General features: G+C 35.0%; 2 protein-coding genes across 4 annotated transcripts in view; both read right to left on the bottom strand.

Moving 5' to 3' along the window:
- LOC140665970 (uncharacterized) overlaps nucleotides 1-23,995 on the bottom strand; it is a 227,048-nt gene that overhangs the window by 111,964 nt on the left and 91,089 nt on the right. The window lies entirely within an intron of this gene.
- LOC140665975 (uncharacterized) overlaps nucleotides 7,249-23,995 on the bottom strand; it is a 41,972-nt gene continuing 25,225 nt past the window's right edge. Inside the window, exons 2-3 of the mRNA XM_072892635.1 lie at nucleotides 13,281-13,948; nucleotides 7,249-12,342 (exon numbers count right to left, since the gene is read on the bottom strand). Of these exons, the coding sequence (XP_072748736.1) occupies nucleotides 11,652-12,342; nucleotides 13,281-13,564 (975 nt within the window). The 5' untranslated portion in view covers nucleotides 13,565-13,948 and the 3' untranslated portion in view covers nucleotides 7,249-11,651. The remainder of the gene's footprint in view (nucleotides 12,343-13,280; nucleotides 13,949-23,995) is intronic.

Here is a 23,995-nt window from a genome sequence, read left to right on the forward strand (position 1 = left end):
TCCGAGGGAAGCGTAATTCGATTCCGTACCCTAAATTTACAAGCAAGTGCACGTGTCCCCGTTGACTCCGCAGGTCACCATCTCGTTTTCATCCCCGATTCGTATGCGTCGTCGATCGTCACTCCGTGTTTTTCCCGTTCGTATCTCGTCGTTGACGTCAGCGGGAGACCCAATTTTCGAGTAGTAACCGGGATGGAACATCCACCACCAAGAGTGGTTTTACAAGCCGGTGTAACGGAAGGGAAACCGTGGCGGGAGCACAAATGAGGAATATTCGAGCTTGCTTCAGCGCGCGGAAACTTAACTTTCCTACGAGTCGCTACTCGTCTCTCGTTTTCCATGCTGTAATTCTTCCAGACGAATAAAATTCTGCGACATTCCGGAATACGTTTTTCGTTTGTATGTATACGTTCCGAGCAACGTATTCTTCTCGGTGGCAAGTTCCGCTCCGAAAATCGCCCGGATGGCAGTTATTTGGAACTTGGTCCGCGAGTTCGAGAAACGTCCTCTTTCGGGTTCAACGATGTTATTTTTTCGAACAGATTCAGAGCAAAGTTGGATCAAAGCAAACATTGAAGAAATTTAAATAAGGCAAAAAAAAGCTAATTCAACGTTGTATAAGCGATTTCTTATACGCAGGCTGTATCAACATTTCCTCATTAAAATTTACTTTACATGTAATTGTATAATAATATAAGAATTTATACGAAAGTTATTCACAGTCTTCTTTGATTTCTTTTGTGTATTATTTGGGGCAATATAAAACGATAAATTGTAAGAATTAAACAAATTATATACACAGATTGAAAATTAAGTATTTAAAGACTGACTGATTGTATCAGAAGATTGAAAATTTATGCACATATTTAAAAGTGTACATTTACGCATATTTGTTATATTTATGTACTAAGTATGCCAAATAAATCTATTCAACAATCAAAACAATTTTACAAAAATTATGCCATAATATTCGTAAACTGCATCCGCGCGCTTTTCAATTCTAATCTATACTATGCTTTATAATTATTGTGACAATCTTGACGAAAGTTTTTCTAGAACACGATGTGTTTATATATATATATATATGTATATATAAATCCCATTCCCTTATAATCATTAATCCGTAATGTGCTACCGTGAGCATTGTTACGGCAAGGCGGCAGAAATGGAAATACTTGCGTAATACGCGATGCATAATACGTGAAAATGTAGAAGCTGGTTCGAGAAGCGCGGAGACCGAAATTGAAATAATAATAGTTCTCTTATTCTCACACAGACCTGGCGTTCTCATTTTATTTAATGGGAAAACACTTGGAAAATATATGATTCTCGAGAAAAGAAGATCCGTGAGCGTACTATTCATTAAATACATATACTTCTGTTTAAAAAATATATAAAAAATATTATTCATTATTCATTATTATTATTATTATAAGATATTATTATAATGTGTGTAATTTATTATTATTATTATTATTATTACTATCAGCTGTGCGCATATAAACTTTCGAGATAATGAATTCTTCATTGAGGCTTATAGGAATGTTACTATGATTAAATTACGATTTAATTTATTTTGAGGTCGAAATATTATTATCATAATGAAAATCGTTACTATTGCGTGCCATATAGTATAGCAATGAACATACTACAAAGCTTCTGCGGTACAGTAATCAGAATGTGCTCACAATAAGCTTTACATTCTCATTGATACGTGGACAAAGCGATAAATGTGATCGCAGGTCATAACGTATTTAACGAAATAAAATTCAGTACTTTACTGAATGCTCATACAATCAACACGAAATGTTGTAACAAAAGAACTTACACGAGATACTGCGCGTGATTCAATATAATTATTTATTATAAAATTATTGTTAATTAATAATTACGATAATAGTAATAATAATGTTAACCAACAATGTTATTACTATTGTATAGCAGTATGCATAATTAAATAATATCATAAATTAAATTACTCTTAGTCAATTATTATTAATAATTAAGTATACCAACGCGCATCGTGTTTTGCTGATCCCAAATATATCTACAAATGAATTAATCAGCTCGAATAGCCAGCATTAAATATATGATTAATATATATATTTATAAATAATAATAATTTATAATTATACAATATATACATATAATATGCATAATAATTATTAATTATATAGTTACGATTATCTAGTTCTGAGCGATGATTTTCCAATTTAATTTCGACGCGTGAAGAAGACTGTAGCACGAAACATCTATGACAATCCAAGTAATTTTTCCAGCCGAAAGAAAAAGAACACAACAACGTGCAACGTGATTCGCGCCCTCAACTGCGCTGACAATTAAACCGAAATCAATTCCGGGCAGGTATTCAATTGATCCAACGTGATCACGGACACCGTACGCACGCGTCCACTCTTTATCAGATCGGAGCGTGAGAGAGGCGCCAAAGCCAATCAACGTTTTCATCCGCAGTGTCAGCTGTCGTATCTCGATCCGATAGAATTCCGGACGGTCGGAAGTTCGAGGCTCTGACAGCATGATCATACTTCCCAATAATCCACGAATATATTCGCTCACCGAGAAATGGCCGCCGTATTAAAATCTGTAGCTCGATTACGGATTGATAACGCGAGATGTTAAATAATAACGTGAATCAAATCAAATTATATACTATGAGAATTATTTGTTTGATGCGTCAAACAAACATCTATCATTTTTCTTTTGCTTTATTTAGTATTTGTCTCTAAAAAAAAAAAAGATCATAAATTTAATTATGTCACTCGCTTGATATACTATAATTCTGATTTAATTCAGAATTTGTGGTTACAGATAAAAAATCATGTCCTGAGATAAAGAATCATGCATGCAGAATTATGTGCATCGCGAATATTATTTATCAATTCCATTAATGATCGCTCATTAATAGAAGAGGAGTCTCGAGTAACGACAATTATAGTCGTTATCGATGCACTCGACAGAGTATGCATGCACTGATGGCGGCCATGCACGATCAGTGCTTCAACACAACAGGTGGTTCTGTGAACAGCGACTGATCGAAGGAACTAGTAATTAATGCAACATATAATTCGCTTTATCTCAAACATATTCTAAGTAATAAATCAGTGGATATATATGTGGACATGCATCTTATCCCTTGTCGCTGTACACGCATTTTCATATATGTCTAGAGTCAGAAATTCATTCTTCATATGTAAACGTTATGATGTTTTAAAATAATTTAAATTAGATAAATAAATTAAAAGATTTTCTTCATTTTTTAAGTAAAATTAATCCACACGTCATAACTGTTTTAAGTGTCAGAAATTTTTCATGGCATATTGGCAGTGGAATACTCTTTTATTTTAATATTCTGGCCAATATAAAAGAATAAAAACGTCTCTTATATAAATGCGAATGCTGATACATTATATTAATTAAGTATAAATTTTTAAAACTTAATACTAAATGAATAAAATCTCATTTTAAAACAAGATTGTTTCATTGTACAGTAAAAAACAGTAAAACGTTAATGCTAATAATATCGTATGCGCATAAATTAATATTTTTATATTTCATTATATTATATAAATTCTGGTTTAAACTCACTCAGCCATTCGTTTCAAAAGTAATCGGTAATATTGTATGCGACAACGTTGCAATAAAAGCCATTTCTTCTATAAATTTTTTACGTCTTTTCATAAAAGGACTCGTAAAGCGTAAAACGTTCTTTAAAAACGTTTTTAAAAACGTCGACATTGCACAACCGGATAACGCAAACTTAATTATAAAAAAAATATTGAGCTTTTCAGAAGTGAAAAAATTTAATGATTTGAAAAGAAACACTCGTGAAGCTTTTCGAAAACTATTTTCAGAAAACAGACGAGCGTAAAATTCGATCACGTATTGACAGTACTTGTCCTTTTTCTCCTCCTTGGCAGGAGGTGTTCTTGCAATTCGCGCCTCCGCCCACGACCTGCACCCGTGAAAAAACTGATTTCCTGCGGGAACATTATCATTTTAGCTTGCAGAGAATTGCGGCGATGTGCCGATTATCGAGAGGGAGAGAGAGAGAGAGAGAGAGATTCGAAGACCAGCACCGTTCTCGTCAAGTAATCAAGAGCCGAGATCCGGCTGCGCTTCTTCTCGGTTGTCTGCACTTCTTTTTTTCTTTTTTCTTTTTTTATTTTCTCTGCCGGTGGAAACACCGCTAACGAAAGTAAATTTTCACGACCAACCACTTTTCGCCGATGCTCGATAGACGTTTTATGGATCTTTGCCCCCTCACCCCCGTCCCCTCCCCGGACAGGTTGAGATTTCTCGATGAATTTTAACGCGATTTCAATATTTTCGTTTTAATCTTCCTGTCTCTCTCTCTCTCTCTCTCTCTCTCTCTCTCTCTTTCTCTTTCTTTTGATAAATGATCGTAGAAGTAATCATATCATTAAATTTTGTATTCTGATTTATCTAAATTCTCGAATAAAATCATCGCGATTCTTTCATCAACGACTCTGTTTTATGCGGATTTTAAAATTACGAATTTTCTAGAATTAACTGCACCTTTGTGAAATTGCCACTCAAAGGTGGATGGTTATTCTCGCCCGAGTAAAATTGGCATTCTCGCGTCACACTTCGCGTGCATATTGCGTTCGTATATATATGTATATACCCAGCTCTAACAACTCTCCTTGCAACATAACGCGATATTAGCATCAACTAACGAACGAGATTCAAAGTGTCTCGGTAATCCGGCGCTGTGTGAGACGTACGAGCTTTTAGTAAAGCGCGAGAACTGCTTTTACAATCTTCTTTTAATATAAATACTTGCAAACACGACTTAAAATTTCATTTTACAAAAGATAAGTGTAATAGATTTTTCTAAGCTTTGCATTTACAATATTAATAAACATCATCGCAATGTTTTACATAAATTTCTTTAATGAAAAATTTTTCTCTATAATTCTACACCCTAGTTCAACAAATACTATATTGTTCACTTTTATTAAAACTGTTTTGTGCTGTGTGTATAACAGAATATATCTGTTTATCATAAAAATATTGAATGCCCTATTTCAATGGCGTTATTAATGTCGCAGCACTGGCTATTGTTTGTAATGTTTGTATATTTTATATATATATATATATATATATATATATACAATTTGAAAGGTGGTACTCTCACCTGTCAACATAACATAGAATTATTTTTGTTGCTTTTAAAGTATGAAAAAAATTATTAAAAATGAAAATAAATATACGTAATATATATTTATAATTCTTAAAAATGAATACAAATATATATATAATATATATTTGTATTCATTTTTAAAAATTCCGAATATATTGACCCTTTAAAAAAAAAAAAAAAACAAAGAAAGAAGATGACTGAGCACAGATAAATCTACTATACTCCCGCGTGCATTTAATGACTATTAGAAAACCTGAGCTTCTACAGAAAGAAAAGAATCATTTGTTCTCATTCGCGGCAGGCCTTAAAAAAGAATCGCGTAAACGACGACGACGACAGTTAACAAACGGTCGTAGCTCGCGACACTCCATTATGCAATGTAATGTCAGTAAATGCTGCATAATGCAGCGACGGAAGGAAACAGGATGAAGATCGGAGGAAGAAGATGAGGCGATTATTAATTCAAGCTTTATCGTCGCTCTCCGCTTTGGGATAGTAAAATAATGTTAAGAAACAGACGCAGAAAGAAAGCAATGAACATTAGGATGTACGTTGAAACAGGCAGGCTAAAATCAGTCATCGCGTCATTGTCATCATCCTCGTCCTCGTCGTGTGTTCCCGCCATTACAAAAGCCAGAAATGGAAAGCGATTTCCGTGATAAATGGATTTTAATCAAACGCGTTCCAGCAGAAAAATAATGCACGTGCACGGGTGCACGTTACGAGTTTGCACGCGACGTGCATTAACGATGAACTTAATTAGGTCATCGCTATTCGTTCGCACGCCACGATCGAGCGATTTCGTTTCAGAGATCTCGTCTTCTGGAAAATCGATTCGTCTGGATATTTATCAGACTCAAAGGATGACGAATCGCCGTCACCAGCGAGAACTCAGTCGCGTAAGCACGTGCGCATCACGATTTTCTCCGCATAATGCATGCAAATTTTTCCATTAATAGAAAACGATATATCGCCGCCGTGGTGATGTCGATATCAATATGATAAATTTCCCACTTGTTTTCGTGAAATCCATAACACGTATGTTTTAGAATTAAGTTAAAACATGGTGAAAGAATCTCATTTCTGTCTCATAATTGTATTTTTTGTAAAAAAAATTATTCGGTAAAATCAAACTTAGCAATAATACATGATTTAATTTTTTAAGGTTTGCAAAAATTAAATAAATCTTCCGGAAAAAACGATTTCTTTCTAGTATAAACAAGTATAGTTTAGAAAAAGACGTTCTTTGTTCTTTTATGAACAGTTTACCTAGAAGCTCAGAAAATCTAGAAGTATAATTAGATTTAACAGACAGAATAAATACGAGAGATTAAAATTATATACAGGCCATTTCGCAGAATTATTGCAGGAAAAGAGTACATATCTTTTATGGCGGGTGTTGACTGTTCGTTCGCAGTTTTATCGCGACGGTGTTTGGAGCGATAAGTTACGCTCTTAAGGTTTTTTCGATAACAGAGCGAACATAACTCAAGTCGTGTAAATTCTCGAATCGCTAGACGTTTTTGACATGAAAAATATTAAATATTGTTCATATTATAAATATGAATGGTTCGAATTAGATATTGTTAATAAATATAATTCACGATAATATATTCACAAAATTTAGCAAATTGCGAGAATGTTAATTTCCAGCATTTAAATGAGCTACAGCAAAAAATCTCACTAGCTTTGTTACAATATGCCATTGTTGATATAGTTGAATCGATTCCTTTTAAAATCCTACTCTGGCAGTGAGTTTGCAAAGAAGGATAGCTTCCAGCGATTGAACGAATTAATTCAAACACTTAATTCTGGACTTCGCTTATCAAGCTATCGTTTGAAACAATTTCCTAAAAAAAATAACATTATCTTATCATAATTTGTTCTGGAAATGAAATCTTCTTTTTTATATGAATAAAAAAATATAGGTATAATAGAAATTAAAATTTTTGATAAACTGTAATTTTAATAACAATTCATTATTTTAAGATTTATTATATTCGTATAATGTATAATTAATAGCATAAATATCACAAAAAAATTAAAGAATTATTTGTTCTTTGTGTATATAGAATTTTGAAATTTTTAGAAATTTATAATATTTTTGTGACATCTACATAAAGAAAAATAAATAGAGTATTATTTTCTTTAGTTTAATGCAAAATAAATATGCCTGGTTAATTTTTACTATCATTTGTCGAAGACATATATATACACATTTATACGAGTTATTCTAAGAGAACAGAATCTTTTCCTCCGAATGAAAAAAACAATAATGTCAGTAATCTCGCTTTGCCGAGGATGGAATCGCGCCTTATACGTGAGAGATGTGATCGCAATTCGAGTTTGGATCAAGTGACAAATACATACGTACATTCCTCATTAAGCCATCGAAGTAGCGAATGTAATTACGAGAGTAAATCCCCGCTTGAGATTACACCGTTAGTAGTATGCCGGCCATTAATCGGCGGATAATTACGCGCGGACCTCATCAAAGTCGTCTTGCGAACGAGCGAGCGATGTCTCTCGACTTTCGTGTAGCACTGGCAGTGGAATCGATTTATGCCATTTCGTCAGTCGGAGTTCCCCGTGCTCTCTGCACTTGACACATGTATATCGCCGATTAAAGGATCATCTCCGCTAACTCACAGCGGAGTTTAATTGGATCGTCTTGTGCCTGCGTTCGAATACCAAGGGAGAAATGTGCGTGTGATTTGCACGACTACTACAAGCGTCTCGGGTATTGCAAATTATATTGCAAGCTCTTGAATCTTCATTTTGCTCGCCTTTGAGCGCCGAGGGAAGCAAAGAGCGGCATAAATGAGGGAAAATTTTGACTCAATTGCAAAGTGACAGAACAATGTGATGTTAAAATGTTCCTCAAAACTATCCTTCTTAATCATCCTGTTATGATTTTTCTTACGAATTTTACTATTATATAATTATTAAAATGTGTTAAATATTAAAAAGATTCAATAGAAGATATTTTGATAATAGATAGATAATTTTACCGATTCGACTTATATATAAGAAAGCACAAATCTAAATTAATTTTAAATTTTCATGTTTGAAATATTTATTTCCGTGTCGTAATTAAAATGTCTGTATGTAGGTATAGAGAAGAACTTTCTGAACATTTTATGGCTCGTCGTGACGGTCGACCACGATCAATTACACGTCGAAAGATGCCACTTAAAGACCGTCGCGTTGCGAGGTTTCCGTCACGGAAAAAAGGTAAAAGCATTTAAGTGAAAGAAGTTAGCGATCCGGGATGGTATCAGGCTGTGTGCAAAAGACTCTGTTGACTTTAATTGGATCGCCCATCTTGCCAAGAATTATACGTGGAAATCACATGACAACTCTCTCCTTTACCTCTTCTCCATGTGTAAATATAGTCGAGTTGCTTGCGTTTATTTGCGAGATGTAAAGTTTCAAGACGACATACCGAAAGAAACAACTAATTAAGCAGAGTGACTCAAATAGTGTCAAAACAGAGAAAGAGAAAGAGAGAGAGAGAGAGAGAGAGAAGGAAATATAGACAATTAAAAATTCTTCTTTATGTAATATGTTTGTTTACTCAATATTCATAATTTAATTTATCTTGTAGCCAATAGTGCATGAATAGTATTTAATTCAAATTTTATGATTCTTTTAATACACAATTCGATATTTGGTTTATATGTATTTTTACACAAGACAGCAAAATGATATTTTTCATAAAGAAAATTCTCTCGTTCTTTTTTCACTTCTTTTTATGTGCATGTAATAAATTATTCTCTAAGATGTACAACTTTCAATTTTCAAAACCAAAGTTAGCGGCTATAACAAATTCCGTTATCCGAATCAATTACCGTGCTTCAACTTAGCAGCACTACTTTCTGGAGCGAGGAAATTAATGATGCATTACGACGGTCGGAATTATCCGGTGAAGGAAAACGGCCGCAAGTCACGTGACACGTGGATGATAAAATTCTTTCATTTTTTAAAAGAGATCTCGGACTACAATGAAAAAAGGATACACCGCAATATCCGACTCTAATATCCTAAAGTGAAATGGCACTTTTACGTCTCGCATTTCGTGGTACATCGTTTTCAGGACGTTTCGTTGCGTTTTGACGTTGTACATATGCGCTATAATAAACATCCAGCCAGCTTGACGAGAGTCGTTCTTTTGTTCATCACGCGCGATGAACATCCGACTTGTCACTTTATCACACCTGACGCACAGCGTGATGAGACAATAGTTATTTTCGTCGAAATGAGTACATGGAATATCCCATACATGCATGTTATGTATAATAAATTCATTCATATTTATCTAACCGTATATATCGCACTAATTGTAAGCATACAAAATGCATATTTGCAAAACTGTTAAAATATCGTTGTTAAATATTTTATTAATATAAGTGACCCATAATATAGCAATTAAAACAGCTGTTAAAGTATTAGCGATGCATAATTGCGGCTGAAGGAAAGTTTGCGCAAATTTCAAGCACTTTTTCCAAGAAACTCCGAGAATTTAACTTATCTCTATTTTAGATATTTTATGTGTAATGTTATCAGTAATAAGATTATACGATGTAATTTTACAGCTAAAAGTTACCTCTTTATTATTTCCTATTTGTAATTTACGTATCACTATAACATGAAATTTAATATTTTGAATTCAACTTTATAAAAGAGTATTAATTAAAATTGAAATTATTCCTCATATGAAATGAAGTAAGTACATTCAATAAATTATAAATTCTTCACAAAAAATCTCTTAGATTTATATTGCATAAATGATATCAGTAAATCGCGCATGTCTGTCATTTTCTTTTCAGCCCGCACGATATACATACATACATACATACACACACACACACACACACACACACACACACATACATATATATATATATATATATATATATACTTATAATAAAGCTTCTATCTATAAAATTTTTGACATATGCTCGTGAAAAGCGAGACTTAAAATTTTTATCATGTTTTCTGACGAATCTCTCGAGATTCAACGTGCTTCGAGTTTCCGCACAAACAAAATGCGTATACTGTTTTAATAGTTTCTGTCAACTCTGTTACTTGCCGCACGAACGGACGCAACGCGGCGCTTTCGTATTTTGTTTATATTTAGCGAACGCGGGTTTTATTTATACAATCTGGAAAGATGCCAACAATGTAGCATGTGTTGATTTCGTATACAAACGGAATTAATAAAACTGACAAATCGATGTAACGTTATGTCTACGATAAAATATTACTTTTATATTTCAAACTGATTGTAAAGTTACATAGAAACATTTTTTTCAATCCTCAGCTTTTACCTTTAGTTACATTTTAAGGTTAAACTTTCTTTAAAAAAATCTCTTATTGTACAATTAAATAAAAAAATAAAAAAAAGATTATTAAACAATAATTAATAGTCAAATGTTTTGAATCAAAATAATAATTTATCAATTTTATCCGAATTCTTGGGGATAAAAATATAATTTTAAAAATTATTTTATTATCTTAATAATTCTAAAAATTAATAGGTACATAACTTCTTATTTTATTTATTATAGAAGATTTTGTTTAGAAGATGGGATATCATTGTCAACATTGTTTCACTTCAATTTCAAGGATCTCTTGCTCTTGCTGTGTGTGACTCGCACCGAGATGTATATATTCAATTATCGCGAAGAATTTCCAGAGGGATAGATCGAGAGAGGAGAAAGTCGGTAATCCGCCTTTTAAAGTGTACACAAACCGCAACGCGGCGATAAATTCAGTTTACAGTCCCAGGAGTTCGCGTCAAAGTCTCTTCTCAAAGACTTCATCGTGATAAAAAGAAAACGACGAATAAGCTTCACGATGGGTCTCCGCTACTTCACCGCAAGGTAATCCAAAGCTCAGCGTGATAAGTCAGTAGGTTAAATTTCTTTATACAATAATAGAAGCAAGGAGAAAAAGTAACAGTCGATCGTTCACTTTTGCGGTCAAAAATGTTTGCTCGAGTGCTCAGATTCATTACAATAATCAAGGTTAGAGAAGACCGCATACCGAGGAATAGAACCTTATATTTTTGTCTTCTTGACTAATGACGCATTTTTACAATCGCCCGCGGGAAGATCGCCCATGCGGCAGGACAAAGTATAAAACCATCCTGGCGAAAAGAAAAAAATACTTGACGCGTAAACTGGGCAGTATTAAGATCGTGGTTGGCGTAAGCGATTTGTTGTAACCTAATTGTAGCTATAGTAATGGTAACGCGAATTTAATAAGCGAGCTATTCATTGAATTTAAACGAACGTTTTCCGTTCTTTCAAAAAAAAAAAAAAAAAAAAAAAAAATCAGTTCGCAGCTGTGCTTTACGAATGTTACGTTTTTTCAATTCTGTATAAAAAATCCATTTTTCACTGTGTTTAGTACCACATTATTAATTAGAAATAATGTATAATTAATTAATTAATTAAAATTGTCAAAAGACTACATGACACGACACCGAAAAGACACCAAGACTCACCAGAAACTCGCCGCTACCGAGGCTCTGCTGAGATCCGTCCGGTGTGATGGCGAGGTCCGCGACGATCGACGTGGAGAAGCTTCTGCGTGCCTGATGATGGCACTTGTGTGGATTTCTTTGCGTGGCGTAATCGGAGACTATGGCGCTCTCATTCAGCTTAGACGTCCAGATCTCTTGTTCGCGCTGCGGCGACTGGCTGATCGTGCGATGCTTGGTGAATCTTGAGATCCGTTCGGTCTTCACCCAGTCGTGATTCGGACGAGGCTGACGCGTGATCGTCTGCAGGGACTTCATGGCGTTGAAGCGCGAAAAGCCGTCCTCCATCGCGGCCGCCCAGAGATGATCCGGCAGATCCCGGGAACCGCACTGTGTCTCTACGGATTGCCGGTCCGAGGATGAACCCAGACCGGACGTGGTCGGTGTGGTCGGATAATATCTTCGATAAGACGTGTCCTTGGAATCCTCGATATCCGTGGAGTAAAAGTCGCCGTCGCGCGACTCCAGCGAGCGGTTGTTCTCGTGCAGGTTCAAGGACGAACCGATGCCGGTCGAGGTGGTCGACGTGCGGCAGAAGCGCCGCTCGTTTGCCGACGTCCATATCTCATCCGTGATCGAGGAACCGATCCCCGTGGAGGTCGTGGGCGTTCTGTGCGAGCGAGTCTTTCTATAGCTGCCGTGTGTTGATATGGGGGTAGTGGGAGAGAGGATAACGTTTGTATTTTCAAGTTGTATTTTCGCCTTCTTTAACTATACTCTTAAGACAAAACGAAAGAATGTACCGTGATAACGAAATTTCAAATAATTTAAGTTTGTAGTTGAATCGAAAATTAAGGTTTTTTTTTTTTTTTGTAAAAAAGAATACAATGAAAAAGTGAATGCAAATTAATCGGTAAGACAAACAAAGCAATTCATACTAATCTAGACTAATTTAGAAAGGACAGAAGATTTAGGAGCGTAATAAACTGCCGTGCAATTTTCTTCTTCCTTAGATATTTTCTCTACGATTTGTACTGCTGATAAGAAAGATTAAAAAACCAAAAAAAAAAAAAAAATAAATTCTTAATAAATCTAGAATATTTGTTCTAAACTTGTGTATAATATGTGCAAACTTTCACGAAGTTTTTTCAAAACAAAAAAATTTTAGAAACTTCCTGTCAGCAACACTTGAGAGATTGAACGATAATGAAAGTTAATAGAATAAACGCGAATCGAACAAGGGACTTTTTGACGTAGTAGATGCAGTAACTCACAAAATCGATCGATTCAAAAATTAATATCAATTATAAATTATATAAAAAAAAATATGTATATATATATATTAATATTTATATTTATAGATATAAATTTATAGATATAAATTTAGACAAATAAAATTTTTATGCATATAAATATAAATTTATATCTATAAATATCATTTTTATACATTTATATATTTATAAAAAATATATATCTGTAATATTCTTTTCTATAATATACAAGATATAAAAATTCATTTTTGTGTTATCTTTTTCCTCTCCTTCTCATCTAAAAAATTTTACAAAATTTTTAAAACCATCGATCAATTACGTGCATAATTGTGTATACCTATGAGGGAGATTTCTCTCTCTCCAGAGCTCATCGGGATTCGCGGGGGACGTGTGGTTCGAAGCAGAGGTCGCGAGGGTAGTGTGCTGATTCGCGTAGGAGCACCTCTGCGGAAACCCCATCCCCTCGTCCAGACCGGCCGCCCAGAGCGATTCGAGGGGTAGATCCTGGGCGCCCACGGGGGTGCCGCCGGCGCCCTTGCCACTCCTCGTACTCGTCCCGTGTTTCCCCCCGTTCCCGGTGGAGGGAAACACTCTCTCGGCACCCTGAAGGACGCAGCACATGCTCGTGCCGCCTCCCCCGTCGCTGCCCTCGACGCCACCACCCTCCTCCTCCGCCTCCGACCCCCTGGAACCAGAGCTTTGCAGGCAACCTATTGTGACCGAGCTTTTGATCTGGTGCCAGGCCTCGACCCCTTTTTTTAAGAGGGGGTGACGACCCTCCCGGCAGTCGGTTCCTCTTGTTCGCTTCTTCTGGCAGGCCCTGACAGGCCCGACGTATCCTTCAAGGTCGGCCCTTCATCCCTCCCGCTGTTTTTGTGCGTTTGCAAGTGTTTCTTTGATTGCTAATCGCTGGAATTACTTAATAGTTGAATGGTTGACACGATGCTCCAGTGTCTTCTTTCCAATGAATTGCAGGCGAATAGTAATTCGAGGAGATTCGAGACACTGAAAATTGATTTCGCCCCACTGTAGCTCACAGGCAGAATAATTTAATGTCGTTGCAGATCTTTCGTAGGATGATTTGTGAAGGAAAGCGGAAATCGTAGGAAAAGAATGCATTAAAACTACTCTAGAGATATTTGTGCGTAGAAACATTAAAGAGAGAAATTATCTAAATCTCGATGATATAAAATTTCATAGAAACACAATAGCACGATACCAGGATATTCTAATATTACTGGACTCAGTTCACGAAATGTGCAAACTCATCCGTAATTTCTCGTAATCGCATCTGGCGCATCAGTTACAACCATATTTCATTTGGTTCGCTACTAAGCGAATACAACCATTCGTTCTAATATTCATAATATAATCCTAAAATGTAAATATTTAATCTAATTTAGGACATAGTATTCATAAACATTTCTAGTAAAATACCCAACACAATTTTTATACTCAACGTAAAAATATTCATTCAAAATTATGATAATTTGAAATTGCATATTCAATAATTATAATTGTAAAATTTTTTAATTTTAATATTATATCTATAAAAGACAATAAATATAATAATGATTATTATTAAATTTGATTTACGACTTTATTATATATTATTTAATTAATTATATTTTTAATTAATTGTATTATATATACAGTAAAGCTATGTCAGCGTTATATGCCAGACATATACACATCTATATACACGTACACGCGTGCATAAGAATTGTTTTATGCGACGTCAATGTAACATATATAAATAAATTTAAAAAATATAATATTTCATGAAATTTATTTTACCAATAATATCATGACATTTTTATTTTCCCAATCTCTCTGTTTCTTACAGTTTAATACAATAAATTATTCAGATAGGCTATTTACAGCGTGGCAGATTATCAAGAAATGTGAAATATGCGAATCGAAATTTGATACTATATCCATTTCTGTCAATCATAACTTCCATACTCATTTTTTTGTTTATTCGTCAGGACATGCACGGCGCGACATTAATGAAGACTAATGTGAAAGTCGGAGTAAAGTTCGATCAATCCGGGCGCGGGCGCACTATCTACACATGCGAATCGATTCCGAGAACATCGGTAAAAAGCTTCCAATGCCGATGGAGATTCGATGGGATTTGACCATTATACCGTAAATACAGACAAATTGAAAGCCGCGTAATTCGTTATTTACCGACGCGGCTTTGTAATTGACCGAGGCACAACAGACTCGATGATTTATTGCAATCGTCGAGACCCTTTTCGCGGGGTCTGATCTGTCCCGTTCGTGTCGGCTGTCTCCGACGGAGATTTACGAGCGATATGCTGTCGAAACGTCAGCAAAAACATATGGTGGTAGCGACCCTGGATGGTCCATCCCCCCGTCTAACGAGAGAGTTCTCGGTCGGTCTGCTCTCATGAATGTTCGTATATAATTGTCAAACTAGCTTGGAACACGATTAAATTCATGAATTTACACAGTTTTTCGAGTCTTAATTCTGAAAAATTTGGAATAAAAAGAAACAAATATGACGTTTTTCAGTGATATAATATTGTGAATCTAATAAATCTCAGAATTCAAGAACCATTAGTTTCTGTTTCTGAATATAATATTGCCAATTAATGAGAAGTAAATCATGTTTTGATTCTACTTCAAGAATATTGCAGCGGCAACGTTGATATTTGCGCGATCAAATTAATATCTTGTTTACCCTTTAAATATGCTGATCTAACTCTCTGAATTAAACTTGATATATTTTCCTAGAATTCCCAGTATACACCAAACGCAGCGATAATAATTAGCAAATTACGGAGTTGAACCGATCATACACGTTGATTGCATAAAACGTATATTTCCCGACCGGGTACGAAATTACAACAGAATGATATATTACATCTGCCCTTCTCTCCCCTCTCTCTCTCTCTCTCTCTCTCTCTCTCTCTTTCTCTGTCTTCTACGGTTAAGAATTTTGCCTTCTAAAAATTTTTAATTATAAAAGTCACATTTTCAGTTCACCGAGAGAAATAATTTTGTGATAAAAATATAATAAAATATACGATGAGATTCGTGATATTTTGAGAGAACGGGAAATTTCTAATATAAATTTGCAATAAAATTTGACGGAGCTTCGAAGCGACGCGATGCGATCTATTTTATTTAATCTTTCCATTCACGTAGCGAGTCGAATATGTGCAAAGATCGTTCGCGATATAACTCTGCAAGGCGCTCTGCTTTAACAGATTTATTCGCGAAAACCCTCGACGAATGTGGAACGGCCGCAGCTTTGATGGGGGCCTTCCAACGAATTTTCCTTCTCGTCTTCGTTAAGAGCACGTTTCGCGATTTTGATATTTGAAAATGTAACGAGAAACGAGGATCTCACGTCAGACTGCGATAGATAAAGTTTCGCGACAGTATTTCTCAGTGTAGCAGCGCTTTTAATTGATTATAAAATTAGTCAAACGTAGAGAAATTTATTTTAAGTCCATTCACGTGTAAAGTATGCTCTCCTAAAGTTTGAATTTCTCGAGCGAATTATACAGATATGCAAAGTTTGTAAATATTAGTAAAAAGATATTCTCTTGTAAATATATACAATATATTTTTTATAACTTCGTTTAATTATTTTGCTAAAGTCGACAGTCGAAGCTTCCCCTCGTGAGTAAAGTTGAGTAAGAGTTTCTGATCTACAAGATTCTAAAGTATATTTATGTAAACTAAAATAATAAGTAAAGAATCGAATATCTAAAATATCCTAAAGCACTATTTGATGCAAGTAATATAAATAAATAAAATTATACATAAATATTCCAATATTAATAAAATAATGTTTTTCTCAGCGTTTAAATAAGTAAGAGATTAACTAAACACAAATAAATATATATGTATATCTTTATATAATTTCTTCTATTGAAAAAACTATTTAAAATGTGAGGCAATCGTAAAGGGAGAAGAGATTGTTTCAAATTTTCATAAAAATATTTTTATATTCCGTTTACGCGATCGTGGTTTCATGAATTAATAAAAAATAACTAAGAAAAAATCAAGTATGGCACAGGCGAGAAGAAAGAACAAGAGAATAGGAGCTTAAATATTTATCAAATACTCGAGCGTAGAACGATTCAATGTGCGCAACATGTTTGCAAAAAGATGGATGCATGAATAAGTGAATATTTTAAGAAGTCGAGGAAATGCCCGACGAAGCGTAAATGAATATGCGACTGAATCGAAAAGGACAAGAGGGAACAGTTTCCTTCCTTCGAATGGTCGCGAAACCAGCATGATTCCACATCGTCATTACGACGTGAAATAACCGCGAGCAGCGCGCGCGCGCGCACGCCGACAGAGTAAACACGGAATTTAATATTGCAGAATCGCGATGCGCGCATGCAACATTACCGATATGAAAATATCCGCGCAGCATCGCGGAATTTCCGCGCGACCGCACCCGTATGCAAATAGCCACGTTCGTGGAAATTTTGTTACGTTCGCGATCAGCGTATCCCGATCTCGTTCGACCGGGTACAAAAAAAAGATGCAAGCGCACGCAAAAAAAAAAAAAAAAAAGGAAACATCAAAGCAGTACCGAGCGATACCGTTAACCCGCATGAATTAAATTATATGTTAGCGATAGTAGGCATATCGGAAAATCTACGTTAATTAATATCATCGATCCATACTTAGACAAAATCATTTTTTTGCCGCAATAAAAAGAAATACACGCGCCACAAGTGAGTTTAGATATCTTATCAAGCCAAATGTCTATCTCTGAAAATATCGTTTATTAAGACAGTTTTCTTTAATATAAAAGAAAAATTAAAAAAATATCGTCTTCATTTTCGGAGTAATATCTGTATCACTCTTATCACGTCGTGTTTTCTGTGCAAAAGATAAATAATCTATAGAATATATATTGTGCCGTTAAATGTTCTAAAGGCAATCTTCCAATATCATAATATCTATAAAACGTTATATACGTATTATGATGAAGTATCGGTGCAGTGTCGATAAGAGGAAAAAATTACCTCCGGGGAATGCAGCAAGTAAAAATAAAAAAAAGGGACAATAGAGTGAGGAAAATAGGAGTCAAATTTACGAAGGTAGTTAGAGAGAGGCAGAGTGTACGCCGCGGTAAAGGATATAGTAAAGCATGGTCGTCATTAAATATTTATAAAACGGTTTTATAAGCACAAAACGAGCATATATTGGGTGACTCGTCTCCTCGTGTACTTCATAGCCGACTCGCGCGTAAAACCATGATTTTCATTTAATATCGTCATGAATACACGGTCTTTCAGTGCGTGCGATGGCAGCGGAAAAGCGGATGTAGGGAAGAAGAAAACAGCACGCTCGCTTGCAGAATCCGCCGACTTTTACATGAACTCTCGAGATGCATCGTTCACGAGCACGCGAATACGTAGATCGGACGAAGTGGTGCGCACGTTGCATTATTTCGACGTTGTAAACCCGACGTCTAGACTCTCGAAACGGCGTACACTCGTAAAAGTCGAACAAAATCTACAGAAAAAGACCGGTATTTAACAGAAACGCAAGTGTTCTGTAAGGTTGCATCGCGATTTCCGAACCGCAAAATATAAACAAAGGTGCATACAAACTCTGTAGAAACAGGCGAAAAATTTTAATACAACTGTCAATGAACAATCATTTTAATCGATATAATAGAAACGTAAAAATAATGAAAATATAATCAATATTGTTATTATACTTGTTATCAGAAGGAAAATTTCACGCTAATGAAAGATTTCTTAATAAATACGAAGTACATACAATCTTACACAATTTTATATATTAAGTAATAATTTTATACGTCACGCATATAAGAATGAAAGCAAGACAGAAAAAGAGAATTCTCTGAGAACGGACCTAAGAAAAAACGGAAATGAAATGTAAAAGTCGATATCACGTATTTATAATAGCCGACCAATGAATGATGATTAATGGTTTAAAAAAATTAAATGAGGTCAAAGAGACGGAAAACGTGGAGTACGACGCCTAGTCTGGCATAAATATTGTCAACGAAATTATGAAACGTGGAGCCTGCGATCGGCAGCACGCTTCATCTTCGCAGTCGATATCAATAACGCTCCGATTTTGGCGGATTTGTTTGGCCCATTCTTTTTTTCCCATGCCAGTCATTAATTGTCTGCAAAATATGATCGATGTACTTGTGCCATGGACAGGCGGCTTATCCACGTAAAAAAAAAAAGAAAAAAAAAATGTCATTCGCGATCGACGTTTATGATCGACGTGCAAGAGCTCCCAATGAATATCGAGGATTCTTATTTATCATTCATCTCTGACAGCTTCATAATACGCATTTTACGTTCGTGCGATGTTTATGAAAACGGGCGAGACGTGAAATAATTATATCCTATCGCTTGTGATCTCAATTTATAATTAGTTAATTGCGTATTTATCATACATCGCGCTCTACGGTACGTATTACGTTATTGAGATACAAATTATCTCATTGTCTCTCAATCAATAATAATAAATATAATTCCTCCTCTCTCTATTTCTCTCAAAATAGTATATATACATATATAAAACGATTTAATATGTCTAAAAGCCGAAATATATAAATTCTGTGCAATTTTATTGCTTTAACATACCTAATGTTTTTTTTCTTTTTCAAGCGCAAAATATTAAAAAAAATTATTTTCGAGCTTATTAATTCGATCTTATTTTTATTCGAATAAAATATTATCGAGACAAATGCAATAGAATCATGACGAGATACGATTGAAATGAGAGAAGAAAATATGCAGTTTGTAATAAAGATTATTTCCATAGAATTTCATGGAATAAACCACATAATATACATAGAGAAAAATCATATATTTCAGTCTCTCTCTCTCTTTCTTTATGCTTTATATTTCCCAAGTATAATATTCTAAGAAAAGGAAAAATGTCATATTCTGATGAATGCTGTGTCTGATAAAAAACAGCAAATCTCCAATTCTAGATTAATCTACTTTTTTCACTCGTCGAAAGTATTACATGTTTCAAAAGAACAATATTAATTAATTATTAATTTTCCTCCAACGTTACAATTCTTATTAAAAGTTAATTTCTATAAAAAAAGTTATCTTTATTCCGTTCCTAGAAAATAGCATTATGGCAAAACTATTAATATTCATGAACTAAATGTTCTTATAATTTCTATTCATTTTTATTAAAAATGTTATAAATTCTCCTTTTTTTGTTTGAAAAAGTTAATTTATCAATATACTACAACTCTGGATCACAAAAAAAATTTTTCAATTTTTAGATAAGACTTCAAGGTATCTAGGAAGGAAAAAACCTTGGGGAATTTTTGCAAAACTATTTGAGCAGGTTCACCCCTTCAAGCGACGACGGTGCGTTCATGGCATTTCTTTTTCGTGGCAATGCGGACGAAAAGGACATTTGTTTTCGCGTTAGAGCCGATGGAAAGTTGTCGTGGTCGCGACGCCGTGAAAAATACGGCTGAATATCCCGCTCACATCTTCTCGTCTCCCACGAGCTGCTTGTCGCCACCTTTTTATAGCTTGTCAAGTGTAAATCCCCAATGCGTCCTCACGAAGACGCGATGAATGGAAATAGTGTTTAACGCCAAGAAATTCTGTCCCGAGAAACTGTGGTGTGACAATCTCTCTCGCGTCATTCCCGTCGCGATGCGCTTATTTTGCGAGTATCGTAAGTAGAACAAGATGAATGTCTGACGCGACGAAGCTTTTGCTACTGTGCAGGTAACGGTCTAGTCGGTCTTGTCTATTCATGAGCTTTTTCTTTCGATTCCTGGGAACGATCCTGGATAGCGAACCTCACACTCGCTACGATTGAGAGCGACGCTAAATTGCGACTATTAATGACATTTGTAAGCTAAATTTTAACATATTGATATTTGTATTGCTTTATATGTATAATTTTAAAATTGTAATTGAGTAAGTTAAAAAAAAAAAAAAAAAAACCTTAAATAGAAATACACATATTTTAACGGGTAAAAATACATAAAGTTTTAACCGATAAAAAACTTAATTAGTTAAAAATTAAATAAAATAATTAAAGGTTTTTCAATTTAATAATTAAACAAAATTTATAATTAAATATATTCAAAACTCGTTGACTGCTATTACTTGACTTTTATATTGTATAACATAATATAAACAAATACAAACTTTGGAAAAAGCCAACGCTTTTTTAATACAATAAATTATGTTTACCTTGGCACACACCATTCAATATTGTTTATTGATATTATTTGCTGAATTTTCGCGGCTTTTGCATTCATCAAACGACATTGTTATGTCGACAATGAATAATTAAAATGCGTCTGAAAAAAAATGTGGCGATAAAAGTGTGTAAACCCGACGTCGTTGTGCTACGGCGCGCGTTTGTTGTAACACGCTCTTTAATTTGGCCGACGTTTAGCTCGCCGTTGGGAAAACAGTTGTTTCAATTTATTCGGCCAACACGGACGATATTGCTATACCTATCCCAGGACGTTCGTCCGCATTGCGGCGCGGCAGGTGCGAAATGGAAGCAATTGAATCCCTTTAAATCGCTTTAATTGCATGTATCCGTCGTTACCGTGCAAACGGAAATAACAACGGCGCGCACGACACCTCGGAAATATACAACACGCCGAAATTGCGATCATCCAACGCAAAATGTCGTTAATTTTTCGCACAAAAGTTCGCGACAGTTACGCAAACTCGCATAATTACGAGTTGGTGATTCGCGAGGACCATCGATCCTTGTTAAACGATATTTTTTAAATATTGCAGTATCGTATTAAAAAAAAAAAACCTAATATTCAGTTTTAGCTTTCCAACTAAACGATTATAGACCATCAGACAGTACTGAAACGTTACAATTATACACTCGACATTACTTTTTCTACAAAATTTTAATAATTCTATTTTAATGTGTTAGAGCAAAAGCAATCACGATAAAAAAATAGAAACGACAGCTGATTCCACATGATATTCCGAAATTCAACAAATGCTTGCAATCGCGCACGAGAAATGAGAAAATAACGCGGGAAATAGTCGACGCTAAATCCCACACGGCGATAAATAGTGCACCTGACGATCTCGTTATTACAATAGTTTTCCGGCTATCCCGGCCCGGAAAGTGAAGTGGCCTTATTTTTTACGCGAATCACTTTAGAAATGCCGCGATAGCACGCTTCACCGAAGGCGAAAATCATAACTTTTAGTCCGCTGTTCGCGTCTGCTTCCACACGATCGTAAAATCCCGACCGGTCACCTCGGTCTCTCTTTCCTGGTCATCTTCCTGGCCTTCCACGCTCTTCATCCCCCTCACGCACCTGTACACATAATTGAAAACGAATTGCCCACGGCCGGTTAATTTAGCCATTTTTCCGCTTACGAGTTTCCTTCCCCATCGCTTCATTGCGGTACAAGCGTTATGTTTTATCGCTTTCCCGTGATTTCTCGTTACAACTGTCGGCATGTAATCGACGTCGACCAGCTGTTACTTGTTCAGAGTTGAGTTCGTTTCGTTCCCGACATTTCGACAATATCAACGATGACACGTAATTTGCTTGCTTGTTTTATTAATATATTTTTTATCCACATTACATACACGTTATATGTCATATTTTTATCTGTTAATCACAGAAAATTCGAAATTCAATCAATGTTTGCAGGTGTGCCAGGGCAACATACATTATATTTGCAATATTATTTTTTTTTATTTAATTATCATATCATGACAATATCGTTTCAACATTATGTGTTTTAAAGCTTTTATTATTCACATTTTCACGAATTTTGCCATATATATTTATACTGTGTTTTTAGGAGATATTAAATATTTCTTTTAAAATTTGCTACTTGTCTAGAAAATTTCGGTCTTTAAATCGATGTGATTTTGACGCCTGACTTTATAAAAAATAAAAATTCATAATATAGTCCGTCTGTACGTACCTCATATGTTATTCATTTTTTATAAAGTCATGCGCCAAATTCACATCTCAAGGGCAACTATAAAAATAAAATTTCGTGTAAACTCAAAATAGACGGATAGCACGTAAAGTTCTTCGTGTATCACGGAAAAGATAATGCCGGCACGATTCCATCTGAAAAGAAACAAGTTCCGTCCTAGTCACTGAGCGAGTACTGTTATCGCTGCAATTCCCAAGCTGCAGTTACCATCAATTGCAATAGTCAGCATTCTCGATACTGGCGGAAGCCCGAGATGCTACGAGAATATTCAATGTGCGAAGAAATTCTCACGACCATCAAACTATGTTATTCATTCGAATTGTCTCTAATTGATAAGAAATTAATAATTACTCGATTCAATGACTGACTTTTCAAAATATGAATTTTGAAAAAAATATTATTCATAGCTGCATTAGAAGCGACATGACACTCGTAACCATTATACGAACCATTCCAATTGAAATTGCAAAATTAAGCAAATTAATGTTATGTTAATGATATGTAATTGAGTACTTTCGTACAAAACGCATTGTCTCTTACGTAGATTATATAAATGATCTCGTCGTATTTTTTCTCTTTATAAGTGTACACAAAATTAAGGAAATTAGCATAGTTGTATACCGAGTCACCGCTAATTGTAATTGCTAATTAGAATTGTAATTTACATTTGCAACTCTGCGAATGTAAATTCAACTTAAAAAAAGAGAAATGGAGGTTATACTTAATGGGGGTGGAGCGTGAATCGCGTAACATCGAGACAAATGCGCGTAGATATCACTTCTCGCGTACATTGGGATGTTATTCTGGTAAATGCGCGTGTTTTTGAATGCAATCAAGTCGTTCGCACACGGTTCACGTTGAGTAAATATGATCCGAAGCTCGTTTGCGCGGCAACGTAGTCGCAGTTTGCACAGTATCAAGAGGAAATTTTTTTCCAATATCAATGTCCACCAACGGCAAAGTATTATCACACTTACTAAAAAAAATTTTTTTTTATTTAATCTATCATTTATTCAAACGAGACACAACTGATTCCCGCAGACTCTGCAACACCTCATTTTAAAATCATGTAATGTCT

Source organism: Anoplolepis gracilipes, chromosome 5 (assembly GCF_047496725.1).
Source record: "Anoplolepis gracilipes chromosome 5, ASM4749672v1, whole genome shotgun sequence".
Taxonomy (NCBI): Eukaryota; Metazoa; Arthropoda; class Insecta; order Hymenoptera; family Formicidae; genus Anoplolepis; species Anoplolepis gracilipes.